A 19,073-nucleotide genomic window follows, 5' to 3' on the forward strand; every position below is an offset into this window, starting at 1 on the left:
CAAGCTTCCAGACAAACGAGCGCCTGGAGGGAACTAGGGGTCTTCCATGCCTGGCCAGCTTGTGGCTCAATCCTTACCACCCAGCCACTGGATTTCTGGTGTGCACTGGGTAGGCTGACATCCCGTCTTCTCGGCAGCCCACCACCCTGACACAGACCCTGTGTCCCCCACAAGGAAGCACTCTGAGGTGGCAGGTGTGTGAGCCAGCAGGGTGGCACATGCCCAGTTCTGCTCCTACCAAGCTGGGTGTTTCTGCTCGGACCCTCAGCCCCTGCCACACCCTCACTGCTCCCATCACTCAGACACAAGATCTCTCCATGTTCATTTTTATTTAAAGACTTGGAAACACAGGCATCATAATTTGTCATCACTGGCAATTCTTCCAAAATCACACACTGACATTTGAATATAACAAAAACATTGGGGTGTGTGTGTATGTGTGTGTGTGTACTGTGCAAAGTATAAAGAAATTCCCAGCCAGGCCACTGAGCTTATTTGGGGCACTGGAGTCGGGGAAGCTCTTGCCTGGCTCTGTCTCCCCACTTCCTTCCCATGGTCCTCTGGTGGCCCAGATGTCCCTGTCATCTTGGTGTCCACTGACATCACTCAGTGGTGGCTGTGGACTCTACTGTGCTCCTCAAATCAAGTCACCTTGGCTGTCAAGTGCCACTGCACACCCAAGGTGTATAAGTCCCTGGGCCAGGACAGAACGTGAGGGTTTCAGACAAGGTGTTGTTTCACCTTAGCAACCAAAATGAGTGTGTCCTTCGAGGCAAGAAGGCCCAAAGGAAGGGTCTAATTCTGCTCCTACTCTTGTCTGCGGGCTAAATTATCATGAAGGTTGATGGGTCTGACTGAGCATGTTTGGAAACACTCAGTCCAAAGCACGGGGCCTATTGTGTACCTCCCTGCTCTCTGGTTGCCCAGCATTTGCTCTGGGAGCCCCTCCTGAGAGGATTTCTGGCTGGCTGGGCCTACAGCATCGCTTTCCTTCCCAAGGCAGTACCAATGGCTGCACCTGACTCTGCCATAAGAGGAGCCAGCTGATGCCTTGCAACGACACTGGACACTTGGCCTGGCTCTGCCAGGAGGGGTGCTGAGCCCTGGTAGGCTGCCACCTAACCAACCGTCACTGGGCTGTTCAGTAATTCCTACCTACGATGAGCATCACGTGGGGGGTGGCCCCGACAGGAAAGAAGGTCCAAGTTAATCTATTCTGTTGCTTGGTAACTGCCTTCGTTGAAAAAGAAAAAAAAAGTTTCCCTTATTATCTGGGGATTTGAGTTCTGGTTTCAGAGAAGAACATGTGTCTCACTCAGTGTGTTAATCCATGTACGTTTTTGGTGATGACATGATTTTAAACACACATGATATTTGTGCATCATAGACAATTAATCTGGCAATCGCTGGCAAATGGATACCTTCTGGTTGTCATTAACTCCGTGCACAGGGCTCCCTATGCTTAAACTGGAGTTTTTTTTTTCTTTGATTCAGAACAAATTTCTCAAGTCTATTAAATCTATTGTCATTTGGAGAGAGGAAATGAGCCTTTGTCTAGGCGTGATCCCACCAGCGTGTTAGCCACCTGGTAGGAACAAGTAGCCAAGTCACATCCCAAAATAGGAACTCTGAAAATAAGTATTCATATTTCAAAGGCATCATGCCTGGCGAGGGAATGGGTGTCTGGATTTCGTAGCATCTGCATCCCTAAAAATCAGGGAGATAGATCTTATGTTACCAAGGCTAATTTATTCAGCCTAATTTAAACCTGAGTGGTTTTGTAAAAATATATATAGTGAGGGTTTACGAATCGTGACTTTGAACACATAAGAATGTATTCCTAAGGTATGAGTCTCTTGAGAAAAAGACTGACTTATGATAGGGTCCCTGCAGGCAGTGTCTGTGGGAAGTGAGCTGTTGGACGCACAATACATTTCTTGGACCCCTCCTCAGGGAAGATCCCCATGTCAGAGCCTCCCCTTCCTCCTCTCTGTCTGCTGTCCCCGCTCCTCCGATCCTGCAGGTCTGCAGAGAGGACTCAATGCCCCGCTGTCCTCATTCTACCTCTAGTCTCTAGACCAAGGAGTGCACTGCCTGATAGGGCTGCAGGTATTTATTTTTTATTTTTTAAATGAGGCAAGACCTTCACAAGATTTTTGTAAACTGTGAAGGTTTACACCTGAACTGTGGTAGAAACTGCACATCGCGATACTGAGAAATCATATTTTGACGATGCTAATTGTAGTCATTCTCTCTAAAGCAATAAAAGGGAAATTCCACCTTCTTAGGCTGGGGTCAAGCTTCATGGCCTTTTTACTGCCACCCAGAAGGCAATGACAGTGACCTTTCCTCAAAATGGTTCCAGGTCTTGAATAGTAATTATCACTGTCTAGACAGAGCATGTGGCTCTGGTAAGGGTTTAAAGAAATTGTTTTTTTCCCAACTCCCTCCAACCCCCTAAATGGATTCCCTCTTATCCCGTGGAGCAGCAGCCAACATCGTAATGCTGAGGACATGGGCTTTGCAGAGTTCTCCTAAATTCATATGGTAAATATAAAAATCCTGCCCGTTTGATGTCTCCTCAGACATTTTTTTCTTTCAAGTTCAACCAAGTCATTACAAAAAGGCAGCACCAGATGTATGAAAAATAGGCAATGTATGACCTATTAGAAATATATATAGTCTAACAGCTTTACATTAAAAAGATGTTGTAAGAAAGAAGTGATGCAAAGGGACAGCAGTGGCAAACCAAAAGTGTTGCTCGTAATACCGGCAGGAGACAAAGCCAAATGGAGCTGCCTGAGCCCCAACAGGAGCTGCGTGACGGGCCTGCCCGGGGATGCTCGTGCCCCGGTGAAGGCCCTGGGCCAGGAACACCCTTGCTGAGTGGCCAGGTGGCAGGTGACTGAGGTATATAGAGAGGTGATGGAGCAATGTGGACCCCCATGTGCAGCCCAGACAGCCTGTAAAGACATTCTGCAAATGCTCTGGGCCCCACGCCCACCCACCCGAGCCCCTGCAGCCCTTCTGCAACTTCCAGCCTTGCACAGGCGGCAGACAAGAGTGGCTGCAACTCGGCAGCAAGTCACAGCAGCAAATTAACCCCCATCAGCATCTTCTTCTCTTTTTTAAACGATGTTTCTTTACAGGTCACACAGGGGGAGTAGGCATCTTGTTGGAGAGCAACCCCAGGGTGCGCTCTTGGTTAAAGGTTGTGGGTGAAGGTACCACCTCCACACCCCTGGGCCCCCATCCCAGGCAATGGTGTCTCCTGCCAGGGGCCTTGGAAAGGACATGGAACTGTCGGGTGTCATGGTGTCTCCTTGTGCCTTGGGGTTTCCCGGGAGGGAGGCCTTCCTCCCTGGTGAGCATGGTGTGGAGAGCATGTCCTCAGAAGCTCTCGACAAAGCTGCCCGGGAAGAGGCCCGTGCGGCCATTCCTCTGCAGGGTCCCCTTGTACCAGCCGTCCTCACGCTTCTTGTGCACAAAGACAATGTCGCCTTCCTTCAGCTCGATCTCTGCCTCACTCTGGGGTGGGTATGAGACCACCACACGGTACCTGGCGGGAAACAGAGACCACAGTGGGTAAGCCCGACCCAGGCAGGCTGGAGCATGGCCCAGGGTCTGCTGGCAAGATTTTGCTTTTCTTTTCCTTTTTCTCCTCTGGTGTAAATTGTTGTAATTTGGGCCTACTTCTCCCACTTTAAAACTGTTTCTACTTTTAATTTTTCCAAAACTTTTTTTCATTTTTATTAAACATTTTAAAATAATTTTTCCCCATGGTGTCTATGCAGCTGGAATGTTCCCGCCGGAAATGCAGCCCCTCTGTGTCACATCCTGCCTTTAGCCCATGTCAGACTGTGGCTTCCCCAGGGGTGGGATGGAGCAGGGGGCCGGGCACGGCAGCCCTGGGGCAGGCGTGTGGTAAGGGACACACAGCTGTGTCCTCAGTTCTGTCCCATCCTGGCCCAGGACCATGGGCTAGTGTCCTCACCTCCCGAGTGTCAGTTTCTGTCTCTGAAGAGCAGGTGGGTGAAGGACACCATTCAGACCGTTGCCCCACATGAGATGTGAAGATGCTTTGAACACGGTGTTGGTAAAATGCTCATTCTTTTAAAATGTGCTCCAAAAATCATAAGATGTTGTGGCCTTAGCACCTGAACTGGCTGAGGTCACATCCTAAACGAGGCCCAACTTTTCACACATCTCATTCCTGCAAAACCTGGGCCCTTCCCTGAGGCTTCCAAGGCCTCGGTAGAGTTCCTGTTTTCAGACCAACATGACATGTAGTCCAAGTGGTAAGATGGTCTGCCAGGCACCTGGAGGGCTGTGGGCCTGAGCTCTGACCAGACAAAACACAGACCCCAAGTGTCCCCAGGGACCTCCGCGGGTCCAGGTGGTGGGTGGGTGCTGAGTACTGTCCCCGAGAGCTGCCCCCATGACAGCTCCCTGAATCTGAGACAAGTGTCTGACCCTCTCCAGCATCTTGCCAAGAGTCCTAGGGTCAGCACACATCCCACATCCCACACCCACTTGCTAAGCCTCAGAGAAGGAGTAGTAAGGCTGAGCAGAAGCTGTGCTTGCTCTGAGGACCAACGCGCTACCAAAACACCACCAAGGGGAAATCAGCATGTACCCTTGTGCCCTATTCATCACTGCCCCCAGCCTGACAGGAATTGTCCCGTCTCCACCACTCCAGACAACTGTGCCTTCCTTGGCTCCTCAGGGATCTCACAGGAGTGTGTGCGCCCTGACATCTGACTGGGTCCTACACCCCCAACCCGTACAGCTGGTGAAGATTGTATGGGAAGTGCTGAGAGGGGTGTGCTCACCCTGCAGGGCACGGGAGTTGGGGGCTCCTGAGCAAAGTCCAAATATTAAATGTGGGTGGGTTTGGTGGAAGGCAGGGTGCAGCTGAAAGCTGCTATAGACACAGGTAGGCTGAGGCAGGCTGGGCAGGATCGGCCTGGCTGGGCCAAGGTGCTCAATAATTGTTCCCCGACTGACCAGGCAATGTCCCGAGGGCTGTGCCTGGGCTGCCCAGGAGAGCGTGCGTGCAGTCGCTCCAGCCACATTCTCCCGGCAACCTTGCCATAGGTGTTCCTACGGGTCCTTCCGGGTTATTGCACTGGCCCCACTCTGGGCTGCCTGCTTTGTTCTCACTCCACGCAGCCTGCTCCCCACTTAGCAGTCACACAAGTGACAACCCAAGGTTGACCACGGCCCTCCTCTGCTCAGAATACTGTAGTGGTTTCCCCTGTTTTGCGTAGAAGCCAAAATTGGGGAAAGGCTTCTATGTTCCCATCGCCCTTTGCATGTCTGCTCCCTTGGACCTCCCCTATCTGCAGCCCAGGACGCCCACCTCAGGGCTCCTGCACAGGCTGCCCCTCTGCCCAGAATGCTCCGCCCTGCCTGTTCCCAGAGCATTCCCCACCTTCCGCAGGCCCTGCCATGACCTATTGGCCTTACATGTAGGTCCCCCACAAGTAAGTGGCGTGCCAGCCCCGTGATGGGTGGCAGGACCTGTGGCCGCTTGCTCCCTGCTGTGTGCCAGGCCTTAGAACAGGCGCTGCCCCCAGCAGCCGTCAGTACAGAGTCTTCCAGTCACTGGTCTGTTCGCACATGCTGGGAGGGAGGCTGGAGGCCTGGACGTGGGACTGGTGGCTTGAAGGGTGGGGCTGCTGGGGGGGAGTGGGAGGAGCAGGGAGGGCAGAAGCTAGATGAGTGCCAGCCGGGGGCCAGAAGCTTTCGCTGCTGGCGGAGGGACAGGATACGCAGTGGGCTCAACAGCACCCACAGCTCCTTATCAGCTTCCCAGTAAACAGCTCCTCCCCCACTCATCTCACGTTCACAGATGACCCAATCCCAGGCCGTCGGGCATCTTGCTCCTTGGCCGTCAGTCTGGCTGATGCCCCTCCTGTGGGCAATGGCAGGTAATAGGAGCTGAAATGTGTGCAGGGCGCTGGGTGGGGAGAACAGGTCATTGAACTATTGTCTGCCCGCAGCTCCTCTGCTTAGGTGCCGAGGCCTGCCCCAGACTGACAGCCCCTGCCCTGTGGCTGTCCCTGCTCCCAGGCCTGTGGCTACAGCTCCTGCACAGTGGGACCTGCCCAACCCACAGGGCATCAAATCATCTTCCTGAGTCCTGCAAACGCAGGGAGCATCACCGAGTCCAGAGTCACACAGATGATGTGTCCCCCGCACAGCTGTCCACCGCACCACCCAACCATCTCCTCGCTCTGTGCCATCCTGTCTTTCCCTTCTGAAGACGGCTGCAGAAATCCTGAGGCAGTGACAATCTGCGCGGCAGTGGTATTTCAGAGGCCCAGGGCCTGACCTGGATTGTAGGGGACAACCCTGAGGCGACACTGCTATGCTGTCCCCTCCTCCCTGGCAGTGTCTGGGCCATGGGCCTGGCCCACTGGCTGGGTGGGGGAAGGTGGGAGGCTCCTTTACCCTCAGTCTTCCTTGGGCTGCTGGCCTGCTGTGAAGGCTTGTCCCCCTGTCCCTGCCTCCCCCCATCAGCCACAGCCACAAATGGCTCCTGAAGGAAATCATCTAAGTGTCCTGGCGGCAGGCTGTCCGAAGGGTCCTCAAGGAGTTCTATATGTGGAGCCCTTCCCCTGGTTTATTCTGGTCTCTATGAAACTAGGACATTCATTATAAAACAAAAGAGATCCCACGTCAGCATTTCTCAAAGTGTTGTCCATAGACTTCAGGACCCAGGCTCAGATTCCTGGGCTCCATCCTGGACCTACTTGCTAAGATGCTGGGGGAATGGGGCCAGGCAATGTGGATTTTCAACAAATTCTAGGAGTGAATTTTATACACTGATGTCTGAGAAAGTGCGGAGTAAAAACACTCAGGAGACTACATTATCCCTCAGCCCCACCTGCTTGCAGGGCCTGGGGCACTGGCCCATCTGGGATGGAACAGAGAAGTCATGGTTTGGGGGAAATGGAGTCGGTGCTGGAGCTCAGGGATGATGCATAGGTAGTGAAGACCCAGGCCCATCCTTGGGGAGTTCATAGTCCCCAGGGCACACAGCCCCATCTTGTTCTGGGAAGGTGGGTGCGGGGCAGAAAGGAAGGTGGCTCCTGGGGCTAACTTGGCAGGTGTGCGGAGAGTTCCTACTGCTGAGGGAGCAGGGCCAAGCAGGCACTTTAAGTGCCTTGGAACAGCTGCAGGTGCAGGACGGTTGGGCCAGTTTCCACTGCTGTCCCTGGGAGCCAAATACAGGAGGAGAGGAAGGAGAGTGCAAGTCCTACCCTCCTCCCAGCCCAGCCACATACAGCTGCCTGCCAGGCCACTCCCTGCAGGAAGACAGATGGCCTCCAGGATGGAGTGACGGCCTGTGAGATCAGCCAGCACTGTACACAGACTGCACCATTCAGAGGCCTCTGACACTCGACACTCGTGTGTCACCGCCAAGACCAGCCCAGGTCCTCCCCATGGCTTTCTGCCATCCCTCACCCCCTTTCCAAACACTTGTCTCCTTTTCTCAATTCACCAAGGGAAATAAAAAAGGCAAAGAGTAAGATGATTTCTCAGACTCCGAACACAAGTTTTGGTTTTTGCCTCAACTGCCAGATGTGAAACAAACAAGCAAATGTAAAAATGTAATTTGTTAGGGAAAAAAAAAGTAATTGGGTACTTCTGAGCAATTAAATGATTTAATGAGCCCAGATGGATGATGTGGGCTGAATATATATGAGATGAGCATTCAACGTTTCTGTCCAGACCATTTCAAGACTGAGCTATTTTTCCTGCTGCATAAAACTAATTGACACCTCCTATTATAGCCATAAAAGGCCAAATGAACAGTGGAGGACGGCAGCTACTCCTGTGTCATGATCATGGCACCATAAATCAATGAGACACTGTCCTGTGCTAAAGTCATGTCAGCCATAGCTAATTTTCAGACATAAGACCCAGGTAATCAATAGGCTCAAAATCAGAATGAATTGTTACCACTGCATATTACAATGAGCCTTATGTGTGAGGTTTGGAGTGTCCTCCTCCCGTGTCATCTGCTCCTCTCCCTGACAGTAGGGGCCCTCCGCATGGTACCCTTTTCAGAGCACTTGCTTCCCGCACTGTTGAGGAAGAGTGGTCCCCAAGTTGGTGGAATGTGGTTATCACCGAGCCGTGTCCTGCTAGGAACTTGGAAATGATAAGAATATATCTACACCCTGGACACTACACTCTAATATCAACACATGTATTAGTTGCCTATTGCTGGTACAACAAATTTCCGCAAACTCGGTGGCATAATAAAACAAAAATTTCTTATCTTATGATTCTTTAAGTCAGACATCCAGCACAGTCTCACGGGGCTAAAATCAAGGTCTCAGTAGGGCTGCATTCGTTCCGGAGACTGTGTCCCCTTGCCTTTTCCAGCTCCTAGAAGCTACCTGCATTCCTGGGCTGGAGGCTTCTTCCTCCATCTTAAAGGACAGCACGGGCGGATTGAGTCCTTCTCCAATCACATCCCTTTGACCTTCTCACTTGCCTTCTCTTCCACTTATAAGAACTCTTGTGGTCACATTGGACCCCTCTCAGAGAATCCAGGATAATCTGTCTATTTTATAGTCAACAGGTTAGCAATCTTCTATCTGCAACCTTAATTCTTCCTTGCCATGTAAAGTAACATAGTCATGGTTTGGGGGAATTAGGGCACAGACATCTTTGGGAGCCATTATTCTACCTACCATGACACCTAATAGATCAAAGCAAAAAACTTTTACATCCTAACAAAGCTGAACAATTTGTAGGCCAGCAAGAGGAGATGACGAATACACTGTGTGTATGAACATATGGGAAAGGAAGACTGTGGCAATGAAGAGGGGAGAGAGAGTGCCAGACAGCATCGTACTATTATATATGTCATATGATATAATAGTATAGATTTAATGTAATTGTATATATACAATTATATATATATATATATATATATATATATATATATATATATATATATACACAATGTAATTATAATACATTGTTACTGTTGTTTTTGTTGTTGTTTATGTACTCATAATTTTCCAGGTATTAATCTAGGTGTTTTATAAATATTATAACTATCAGATAGGCATTATTATATATGGGGGAACTGGGACTCAAAGAAACAGAAACTCTTATTTGGGGTGAAATGGCTGATAAGTGGCAAGTGTGCCTATTGCTCAAAGCCACTCCAAAATATTGCCAAGGTAGAGGTCTTCATACAGTGGAGAAGCTCTTTTGCAGGGGCTGACCCTCAGAAGCAGGATTTGCCTTAATGGGACTCTGGTGTTTGCCGAGTCTGTCCTTTGGGTATGTTGTTTGTGGAGGTGGTTGGGTGGTACTCTGGTGTGGTCTGAAGCTGGCCATTGGATGTGTTGGTTGTGGAGGCCTTGCTGGAGGGGCTCTGGTACAGGCCAAGGTCAGCCACTCCCTGTTCCCTGCCCTGGTGATTCCCTGAGATGCCACCTTACCCAACTTGTGGTTCGATGAAAACGGCTTCCAGCGGCTTTTCCATATAAATGGCCTGTCTTGGCTCATGCTGCAGATGTTCCTAAAATCTTTCAAAGGTTCACAAACCCCAAAGAAGCAGCATCTGGCCTTGGTGTGCACTCTACCTGTTCCTAAGCAGCCCCAAGCCCTGCATTAATGGCAGCTGGACTCATATCCCAGCTTAGCCTTTCCCAGACACTTCAAAGCCCAGCACAAGTGGCATCCATCTGCATATCACTTTGTAGCTCATACCAAGTGGCCCCTCCTCCACTTTAGTCATAGCCAGTCCTCACAACCAACCAGCCTGAGGGTCAACCCTCCCACTGATGTGCCAACAGCAATCAAGACTCAACTACAACAGCAGGGCACACACAACCCATACAAGGGACACACTTGGAGCACCCAGCACAGGTGACATGGCAGACTGTGCCATTGGGCCCCACATGACACCTACTACATAAGGCCATTCTACTGAGACCAGGCAACATAGCAGTTCTACCTAATACACAGAAACAAACTGAGGGATTCAGCCAAAATGCGGAGTCAAAGAAACATGCCCCAAATGAAAGATCAGAACAAAGCTCCAGGAAAAAAAAAAAAAAAAAACTAAATGAAATGGAGACAAGCAATCTACCAGATGCAGAGTCCAAAACACTGGTTATAAGGATGCTCAATGATCTCAGGGAGAACTTCAACAAAGAGATAGGAAACATAAAAATAGAGGCAGAAAACATACAAATGAACCAGTCAGATATGAAGAATACAATAAGCAAAATAAAGAATACATTAGAGAGAATCAACAGTAGATTAGATAAAACAGAGGGTCAACTCAGCAATTTGGATGATAAGGTAGCAGAAAACACCCAATCAGGACAACAAAAAGAAAAAAGAATCCAAAAAAATGAGGAGAGTTTAAGGGGCCCCTGGGACAACATCAGGTGTACCAACATTCATATCACAGGGGTACCAGAAGAAGAGAGAGAACAAGGAATTGAAAACCTATTTGAAGAAATAATGATGGAAAACTTCCCTAACCTGGTGAAGAAAATAGACATACAAACCCAGAAAGCACAGAGTCCCAAACAAGATGAACTCAAAGATGCTCACACCAAGACACATCATAATTAAAATGGCAAAGGTTAAAGACAGAGAGAATCCTAAAAGCAGCAAGAGAAACACAGCTAGTAACTTATAAGGGAGCTCCCATAAGACTGTCAGCTGATTTCTCAACAGAAACTTTGCAGACCAGAAGGGAGTGGCAGGAGATATTCAAAGTGATGAAAAATAAGGGCCTACAACCATCACTACTCTGCCCAGTAAGGCTATCATTTAAAATTGAAGGAGAGATAAAGAGCTTCCCAGACAAGAAAAAACTAAAAGAATTTATTACCACCAAGCCAGTATTATAAGGAATGTTAAAAGGACTTCTTTAAGAAGAAGAAGGGGTAAAACAAATAAACAAACAAAAGAAGATCAAAAATATAAATAAAATGGCAATAACTTAAAAAAACACACAGTTACTTCAAATGTAAATGGATTAAATTTCCAATCATAAGACATAGGGTAGCTGAACGGGTAAGAAAACAAGATCCATGCATATGCTGTCTACAAGAGACACACCTCAGATAGAAAGACACACATAGACCCAAAGTAAAGGGATGGAAAAATATATTTCTCACTAATGGAAATGAGAAAAAAGCTGGAGTAGCAACACCAACACTTACATTGGACAAAATAGACCTTAAAACAAAGACTATAATAAGAGACAAAGAATGACATAACATAATGACAAAGGGATCAATCCAACAAGAGGACATCACCCTAGTAAACATTTATGCACCCAACATAGCACCTTCATATAAAGCAAATAGTGACAGACATAAACCAGAGACCAATAGTAACACAATCATAGCAGGGACTGACTTTAACACCCCACTGACACCAATGGACAGGTCTTCCAGACACAAATATCAACATGGAAATGACATAGTAGACAAGATGGATTTAATTGATATTTTTAGAGCATTTCACCCCCAAGCAGCAGAATATACATTCTTTTTATGTGCACATGGAACATTTTTGAAAGATAGAACACATGTTAGGCTACAAAACAAGTCTCAATCAATTTACGAAGACTGAAATCATATCAAGAGTCTTCTCTGACTACAATGGTATGAAACTGGAAATCAATTACAAGAAAAAAACTGAACTTCACACAAACACATGGAGGCCAAATACTAAGCAATGAATGGGTCAACAACGAGATCAAGGAAGAAATCAAAAGATACCTTGAGACAAGAAAATGAAACAACCCAAACAACCCAAAATCTATAGTACACATGAAAGCAGCCCTAAGAGGGAAATTCATAGCAATGCAGGCATACCTAAAGAAACAAGAAAAATCTCAAATAAACAGTCTAACTTTATACCTAAGGGAACTGGAAAAAGAACAACAAACAAAGCCCAAAGTACAGAGACCATTTTGGAGGTTGCTAGGTGGGAGGGGATGTTGGAAGGATGGGTGAGGGGGAGAAGGGATTAAGAAGGACAAATTGGTAGTATAGTCACAGGGATGTATAGCACAGCATAGGGAATATAGTCAATAATATTGTAATAACTGTGTATGGTGTCAAGGGGTACTAGACTTATCGCTTTGTAGGATGATCACTTTGTAAGTTATATAAATGTCTAATCACTATGTTATACACCTGAAGCTAATATAATATTGTATGTCAAACGTAATTGAAAAAAATTATTTAAAAAATGATTTTAAAAAAAAAGCTGTTTACTGGGCGGGGACACTGGCCCACGGGAACTCAGCCCAGGGGCCCAAATGGATTCAGATCATGAAACATGCTCCCATTCGTTCCCAAACTTGTTTTATCTGATGCTCACAATCGAGCTGAGTGGATGTGGCCAGTGAGGGATGCCTGGTCAATTTAATCTTCAGAAAAATCCCCGTTGTCCCTACTCCCCCAAAGTGGCTCCAGATCTCAGAGATCAACCCACAACAAGGTCCTAGAAGATGCAAGCCCATCCTCGACTCTTACCTCTCTCTGGGTAACGGCTTGGGCTCAGGGCGGATGGCAGCCATGGAGAGAAGGGCTTGCTTGGAAGGGGATGAGGAGAAGTTCAGATCCAAGGAGCCCGCCTTTCTGTGCAGGGGCTCCATCCCCATTGCCCCCTGCATCTCGCTCTCTATGGGGCAGGATCCTGCCCGGCCATGGATGGACAGCGAAGACACCTCAGGCCCCACTGCGCCCTGCAGTGAGGCATCTACTGCCAGCTGGGGGTCATGGGTGGGAGAGATGGACGGTGGGGAGCGAGACTTCTTCTTGGTGGATGCCCCAGCTAGAAGTTTCAGTAGTCCACTCTTCTTCTCTTTCTGGAGAGAAAGACAGAATTGAAACCCAGTGAGTTAATGCCTCTAAGTGCCTTTGTTGTTAATGAGAGAAGTATAGTCCTTTTGGAAACTTGAAGCATAATTTTGTAAAGCTGGATAGAGAAAGAAAACAAAGTTAAGACTGAAAGCTTTCCCAACTCTTTTGTTTTTCCTTCCTTTCTCCAAACCTGGCCCAAAACAGAACCAGGAAGCCCCTTGCTAGGCCGGAGGTGCCGTTTCCAGGACAGGATGCTGCAGGGGACAGTCCCTGACCATGCTCCGCCCGCCAGCAGGACCATGTCCCAGCGCGGCTACTTCATTTGCTGTGTCAGAGGACCCACCAGTCAACACAATTTGGTTTCTCCTCACCTAGTTTTTCTTAGTGGACTTCGCAGCTCGGGGTTAATTTTCCTGCATTAGGCTTCCTGAGATTCACTTCCTCAAGCCTTGGGGATCCCGGGCACAGCTTCCTTTGGAATCCCTGGGCAGCACGGTAGGTAAACTCTCCTGTGCACCGTCACTTGTACCACACAGGAAACCTGCAGCATGTGTGCGTGCATGCGTGTGTGTGTGTGTTGTGTGGGTGTGTGTGTGTTGTGTGTACATCTCATACATGCCTCGGGAGACTATGTGCAGGCCAGGGAGGAGCACTGCCCAGAGCTGAGGGGGGCCCCCTGCTGAGGGTACCGTCCTCCCCGTGCTCTGAATGCTGTCACTGGGAAATACCCTGGTGAAACCTCATCATGGGGCAGGTGTCTTTCCTACCTTAAGGGATATGATACCATTCAGGACATGGCTCCTTACACAGAAAACCAAAGAAATAACTGGAAGGATCTGCCTTTACAAAACTGAATCCTGTCTCAGCGTCATTCCATTAGGACATTCAGACCCCGCTCCAGGTCCAGGAATCATTCCCGGTTCCCACAGACGACTCCCTCCACCCACTCTAAACGGCCATGTGCAGGTGGACACCCAGCACGGGTGTTCGTCTGACACCCCAGACCCAGTACACTCTTGGCTCTGAAGGAGTGTCTCCCCTGCATCTCACGTTGTGTGGACTCAGGCTCTCCACAGACCCCTGAGAGTCAGGCTGGGGTGGCGATGCCAACCCTCACCAGCATCCAGGCAGTGCCCTTGGATGGCCCAGCGCAGCTATCATGTCTGCGCTTCTACCTGCCCTAAATTCTGTGCAGCACTGGAAGTGAGCAGGTGTCTCACCTTGGCCTTCCTCAGCAGCGCCTGTGGGGAGTACACGGAAGTGCTTACAATGTCACCATTGACACGCTAAGGAAATTCCAGATGTGAGAGAAAAGAATCATATTTACTTGAGGCTGGGCCTCGTGTGCACAGTGGGTGCATGTGTGTGTGTGAAAGGGAGTGCACACACGGAGAGGTGCTGTTAGAACCGTGTGCGTGCTTTGGAATTTGAACAGTATCATGGCTTCATTGGAATTTAGTGTTCTAATGTCCAATGGAAGTTAGGTGGCAGATGGATATGGGTGTGGTGTAAGAGGGCGGTAGTGCATGGAAGTCTGAAACTATTGCCACTGGGTCAGTGATGGCACCAAAGGGACTGCTTTGGTTATAGGGCTCAGTGGACCCCGAGTGGGACAGATGTAAGATTTCCTCTTTCCACCTTCCTGGTCATGGTTAGAAGCTACTGGCAGGAGTCAGTGGTGCTGAAACTTCCTTAAAATGCACATGTCTAGGAACGTGCATAGCCTTAAGCTAAGTCATTAACACTTTAATATGAACAAGCCAGTCATACGTTTTTCCCTACTAGCACTGATATTAAAAGAAAGGATGGAAGCAGATGTCCTAAATACTGTACATGATGAGAAAAGGCTGGTATGGGCAAGCCCCAGGCCTGGTGGGGAGCAGGTGGGTGCAGGGTGATGCAGCACAGGGTAACCCTGTGTGTTCACTTTGCCCAGCTCAGCCGTTTCAACACCCTTGAGAAAGAGGAGCTTGGGCACACTTAAGAGAGCTTCAGAAATTAGCCACTAGGGGGCGCCATGCAGGTGGCTCAGAGGTTGCTTCAGGGCATCCCGGTTCCCCAAGGAGTAGCTGGGGCTCCGGAGGCCACCACTACTGAAAGGTGCAGGCAGCTGGCAGTGGGTGTCTGGCTCCTCATGACGACAGTCTCCTAACCTGAGACCATAAAGCAGAGTGGATTGGAGGTGGGAGGACACAGCATGGGTGTGAGGGGTAGCATCTGATGGCTCATGGTCCTTCGGGCCCAGCAGTCAGGGGCCCCAACCCTCAAATCCCACCTTCACCACCTGTCTTGGCTTCCTGCCAGCCCCCTCCATCCAGCCTTTTCCTGCCCACTTCTTATTCCTCTTCTCCTAGAAGGCCTAAGTAGCTTTTCATTCCTTCCCAGGCTCCCTTCTAGAATATAAGTGTTGGGGGCAGGGGCTGTGTTTTTGTTCATTGCAGTATCCCCAGTGCCTAGAATGCTGCCTAGAACACAGCAGGTGCTCAATAAGTGCTGGATGAAGTGAGCTCAGACAGCAGGAGAGCTCTTATGACTCCTTCAAGGGTGTCCTGCCTTATGAGCAGAGAACAGATTCGATCAATCAACGCTTGCTTGCAAGGCATGGCCATGGGACAGAAAGCCCTGGCACCACAGCCGTGCTTCAGTGGAGTGTGCAGTGAAGCTGAGAGAACACTGAACCACTGGGCTACTTGGCATGTTTGCAATGAGTCCAGCCTCGGCTTTGTGTTTGGAAAGAGCTGGGCAATTGCGATGGATAATCTTCCTGTGTAAGTTCTCCATGAGTAAATATGACTGATCGTTTCCTTACTTTGATTTTGGCAAACACTGATCTCATGGCTGGAAAACTGTCCATGACAGAATTCTGCTAATGCCATAAGCATCCGGATATTACAAACTGCTGGGGAGTTCAGCATACTAGCCATCACCATGCACAATCCATGGAATGTGAATATGGCCGCTCCAGACACTTCCCTGGTGGTCGTCCTGCTCTGGGTGACACAGGTAAGAATCAGCTAACAGGCACTTTGAGGGCAGCTAGAAAAGACTCAATTTTAGGGGCAACATCATGGAAGCATAAGAGGTTTTAGAGGATGCAATTCAGGGTTGATATGGGCTAAAGTTTATGTCAAAGAAAGATGGCTTTCCTGGGGTCTCTCCTAAGACCAAGGACTAAATTAGGGACTTTCATGGGCCCGTGAGATGCACAGAATGGGAGCTCTGTTACATTTTTGGGAGTCAGTGCTTTCCTACACAGCTGTCCTGGAAGCATTCTGCTGTCTCCAGCTGTAGCTCAAATCCTCCCTCTTGAGGGTGGATCACTTTCCATACCATCCCAGTGACGCTCTGAAAAGCCAAGGTCTGCTCATTTCAGTCTTGGTTGCCACCCTAGCCTGAACTGTGGGGGAAAAAATGCCCCTCGAGTCCTGCCGTGGGAGGGAGACACATCTGCAGAGAAAGGCGCACTCATCCTGTCTTCTCTCCAAATTAGTGATGGGGTAGCGCCTCCCAGCAGGGATGGGCCCTCCTCTGACAAGCCCTCCCAAGCTCCCCATGCACTTAACCACCAGGATCACCTAGCTTCCCCTCCCCCATCACAGCTCGCACACGCACACGCTGGGCTGACAGGGCCAGGAGCACAGGAGAGGCCCCAGGCTGGCCATACAAAGGCCCAGCTCTGAGTCCCAGCTCCATGGACACTGTTTGCCTCACGGAGTTAAGATGACAAATGCAAGCATGCTTTTTAAACCATTAATGCATCTCACAAATATTGATTACCTTGCTGTTTTTACGATGTGTTTGGATATTTTTAGGTTTTGCAAAATACCTGGGACCTTATTAGCTACCAATACATTTTTGTTAAATCAATAAAATCTATTTCATTTCTCTGACTCAGTCTCTCACCATTAACCCTTGCCTTGTCTTGGGAGAACACATGGGGCAATGCAGCGGCTCTTGGCTCTCCAACTGTGTGTACAGAGAACTAACCAGGGAGTTAGATAAAATGTAAATTTAGGGCCTTACCCTTAAAGATTTTGATTCAGCAGTTCTGAAATGGGGACATAAAAAGTGATTCTGATACAGAACCCAGCAAGCGATTAATTAGAAGCCAATGGTCATCTGTGCAACTCTGATACATGATTTCAGAAGACTATAAACTGTGATGTGAAAACACAGAGAAGGGACCAGCGTCATGGGAAGGTGATAAAAAAGGGGAAACTACGGTTTATTGAGCACCTACTTAGTGCCCCAGCCCAGGGGACATGCATACATTTTTAAATAGTGCGTTTGAATATAGGGTACACTGCAGGGCTGACTCTGATCTACCATCGGAGCTGACTAACCAGCTCCCTGGAGAGGCCGACCTCCCCCGCCGCACTTTGAGAGGCAAAGGCTAATGTGTGAGGAGCTCAGCAGGCAAGGTGAGCCACACCAGGCAGAAGATGAGGCCATTCCAGAAGTTCTGGTTGTCAAACTACACATATAGACCTGAAAGCCTCCCTGAGCATATAAACAGAACATCATGTTAGAGAATAAAGGGCTTATGAGTTACATTAAGAAAAGCTACATGTTTGTGCATGCACGTGAGCGGGCGCACACACACACATTGTGTATACACACCTTGAAATAAAGTCATATCCTACTTTGAAAAAAATCATCTGGAAATCTAATGTTAAAAAAAGATTTGAAGGTGTTCATTCATTATAGGAAAACTGTAAAATGTTTTATGAATGATAAAATAATAGTTTTTTTGTTAAGTTTAATATAGGGGCTGCCCTTGGGGCCTTAATTGTTTTACAGAACATTAATATAAAAACTTGGCAAGAGGAAAAAGAAATTTAAAGCTTAAATTAAGAACTATTGCCAGTTAAAAGTCAATCAGAAATTATGGAAAACTGTTTCTGAAATTATAAGAAGCCAAAGGGAATAGAATTTGATTTATAAAATGTGTTACTAAATGTTTCAGGGGTACAGTTCATGTCATTAAAATGAAGCAAACCTGTAAATGTGACCTATACGTGCCACGTTTCTATCAAGTTGTCTCCTTCACTGACCCATACTAAAGGAGGTGGCCATGGCACCATTTCTTTCAGACAGATTTATCTTCTTAACTTTTTTTTTTGCTTAGGGCAATATTTAAAATCATTGGTCAGGCATGCACTGAACCCTAGGCCAGATATAGTAGGCAGCACGGAGACACAAACTTAATTTGCAAGGCTTAGTCTGCGTAATCCAGGAAAATCTCAACCTGCAGAATCCTAAACTGACTGCCCACATGGGATGGGTGCAGCTTTTCTCAACGTCAGAAGGGTAACTGAGAACCATTTACCTTTGAGAACAAAGGATCAAACACAATCACACATTTTTCACTCTGCCAGGTGCATGAAATGACATTTGCATGAGCTGAGACCCAGGAGACAGTTGTCTCGGTCATGTTCAGATCATGTGTTGACACCTGGGAGCATCGGTAGACTGACGGAGGAAAACACAGAAACGCTACCTCCAGGCCGTGAACATCTGGCACAGGCGCGAGGCCAGGGGTAGTATTTAGCTTCTGTTATTACACACTTTTGTATTGTTTGACTTATTATGTCAAACATTGTTTCTTTTTCATTTGAGATGAAACATAAAGGAAAAATTGCAGCCTGTTGCTTTGAACATAATGGTACTGGATGTGATGAACCAGGGAGAAGTTTTGCTATTAATTAGATTCTAAAGGAGGAGGTGGCCTTCTCGGAGGGGCAGTTGTGGTGGCCTTGAAAACTGGGCTGATACAGACGTAACGAGAGGGCATGGGCTGGCGGGTGAGGTGCTCCAGGTGAAGAATGAGAAAGTGTGGAAGGAGCAGACCTTGTCAAAAGGTGTGCAGTGCCTGGTGAGATGAGAAAGGCAGGGGACAGCACATTTTGGTGGCCTTGAGGGCCACTGAGGGGCTTGAAGTTCGCTTGGTGGACAGTGGGAACTGCCAGGAGCTGCGCTGGAGGCTGAGGTGGTGGGATGGGAGGGGAACAGGAAGCTGAGGGCCTTGGAGGTGGCGGAGCTTCTGAGGCGCCTGAGTCGGAACGTGGGGCCACAGGTGGCACTGGTGATGGTAACAAGGCGTTTAGAGGGAAGGTGATAACAGCTCCTGCCAGCTGGAGACAGGAAGTGGCGAGACGTGTGCCCTGCGCTGGCTCTGTGCCTGTGTGGCCATGGCAAATT

At 48.5% G+C, this 19,073-nt stretch overlaps 1 protein-coding gene across 2 annotated transcripts in view; it reads right to left on the reverse strand.

Annotated features, from left to right (window-relative positions):
• Positions 1–312: 312 nt before the first annotated feature.
• Positions 313–19,073, reverse strand: part of SH3RF3 (SH3 domain containing ring finger 3) — a 365,943-nt gene continuing 347,182 nt past the window's right edge. For both annotated transcript variants that reach the window (XM_019715017.2, XM_019715016.2), the window contains 2 exons: positions 12,543–12,877; positions 313–3,559 (listed from right to left, as the gene is read on the reverse strand). In XM_019715017.2, the coding sequence (XP_019570576.2) occupies positions 3,391–3,559; positions 12,543–12,877 (504 nt within the window). In that variant the 3' untranslated portion in view covers positions 313–3,390. The remainder of the gene's footprint in view (positions 3,560–12,542; positions 12,878–19,073) is intronic.

This window comes from Rhinolophus sinicus, linkage group LG05 (assembly GCF_036562045.2).
Source record: "Rhinolophus sinicus isolate RSC01 linkage group LG05, ASM3656204v1, whole genome shotgun sequence".
Classification (NCBI taxonomy): domain Eukaryota; kingdom Metazoa; phylum Chordata; class Mammalia; order Chiroptera; family Rhinolophidae; genus Rhinolophus; species Rhinolophus sinicus.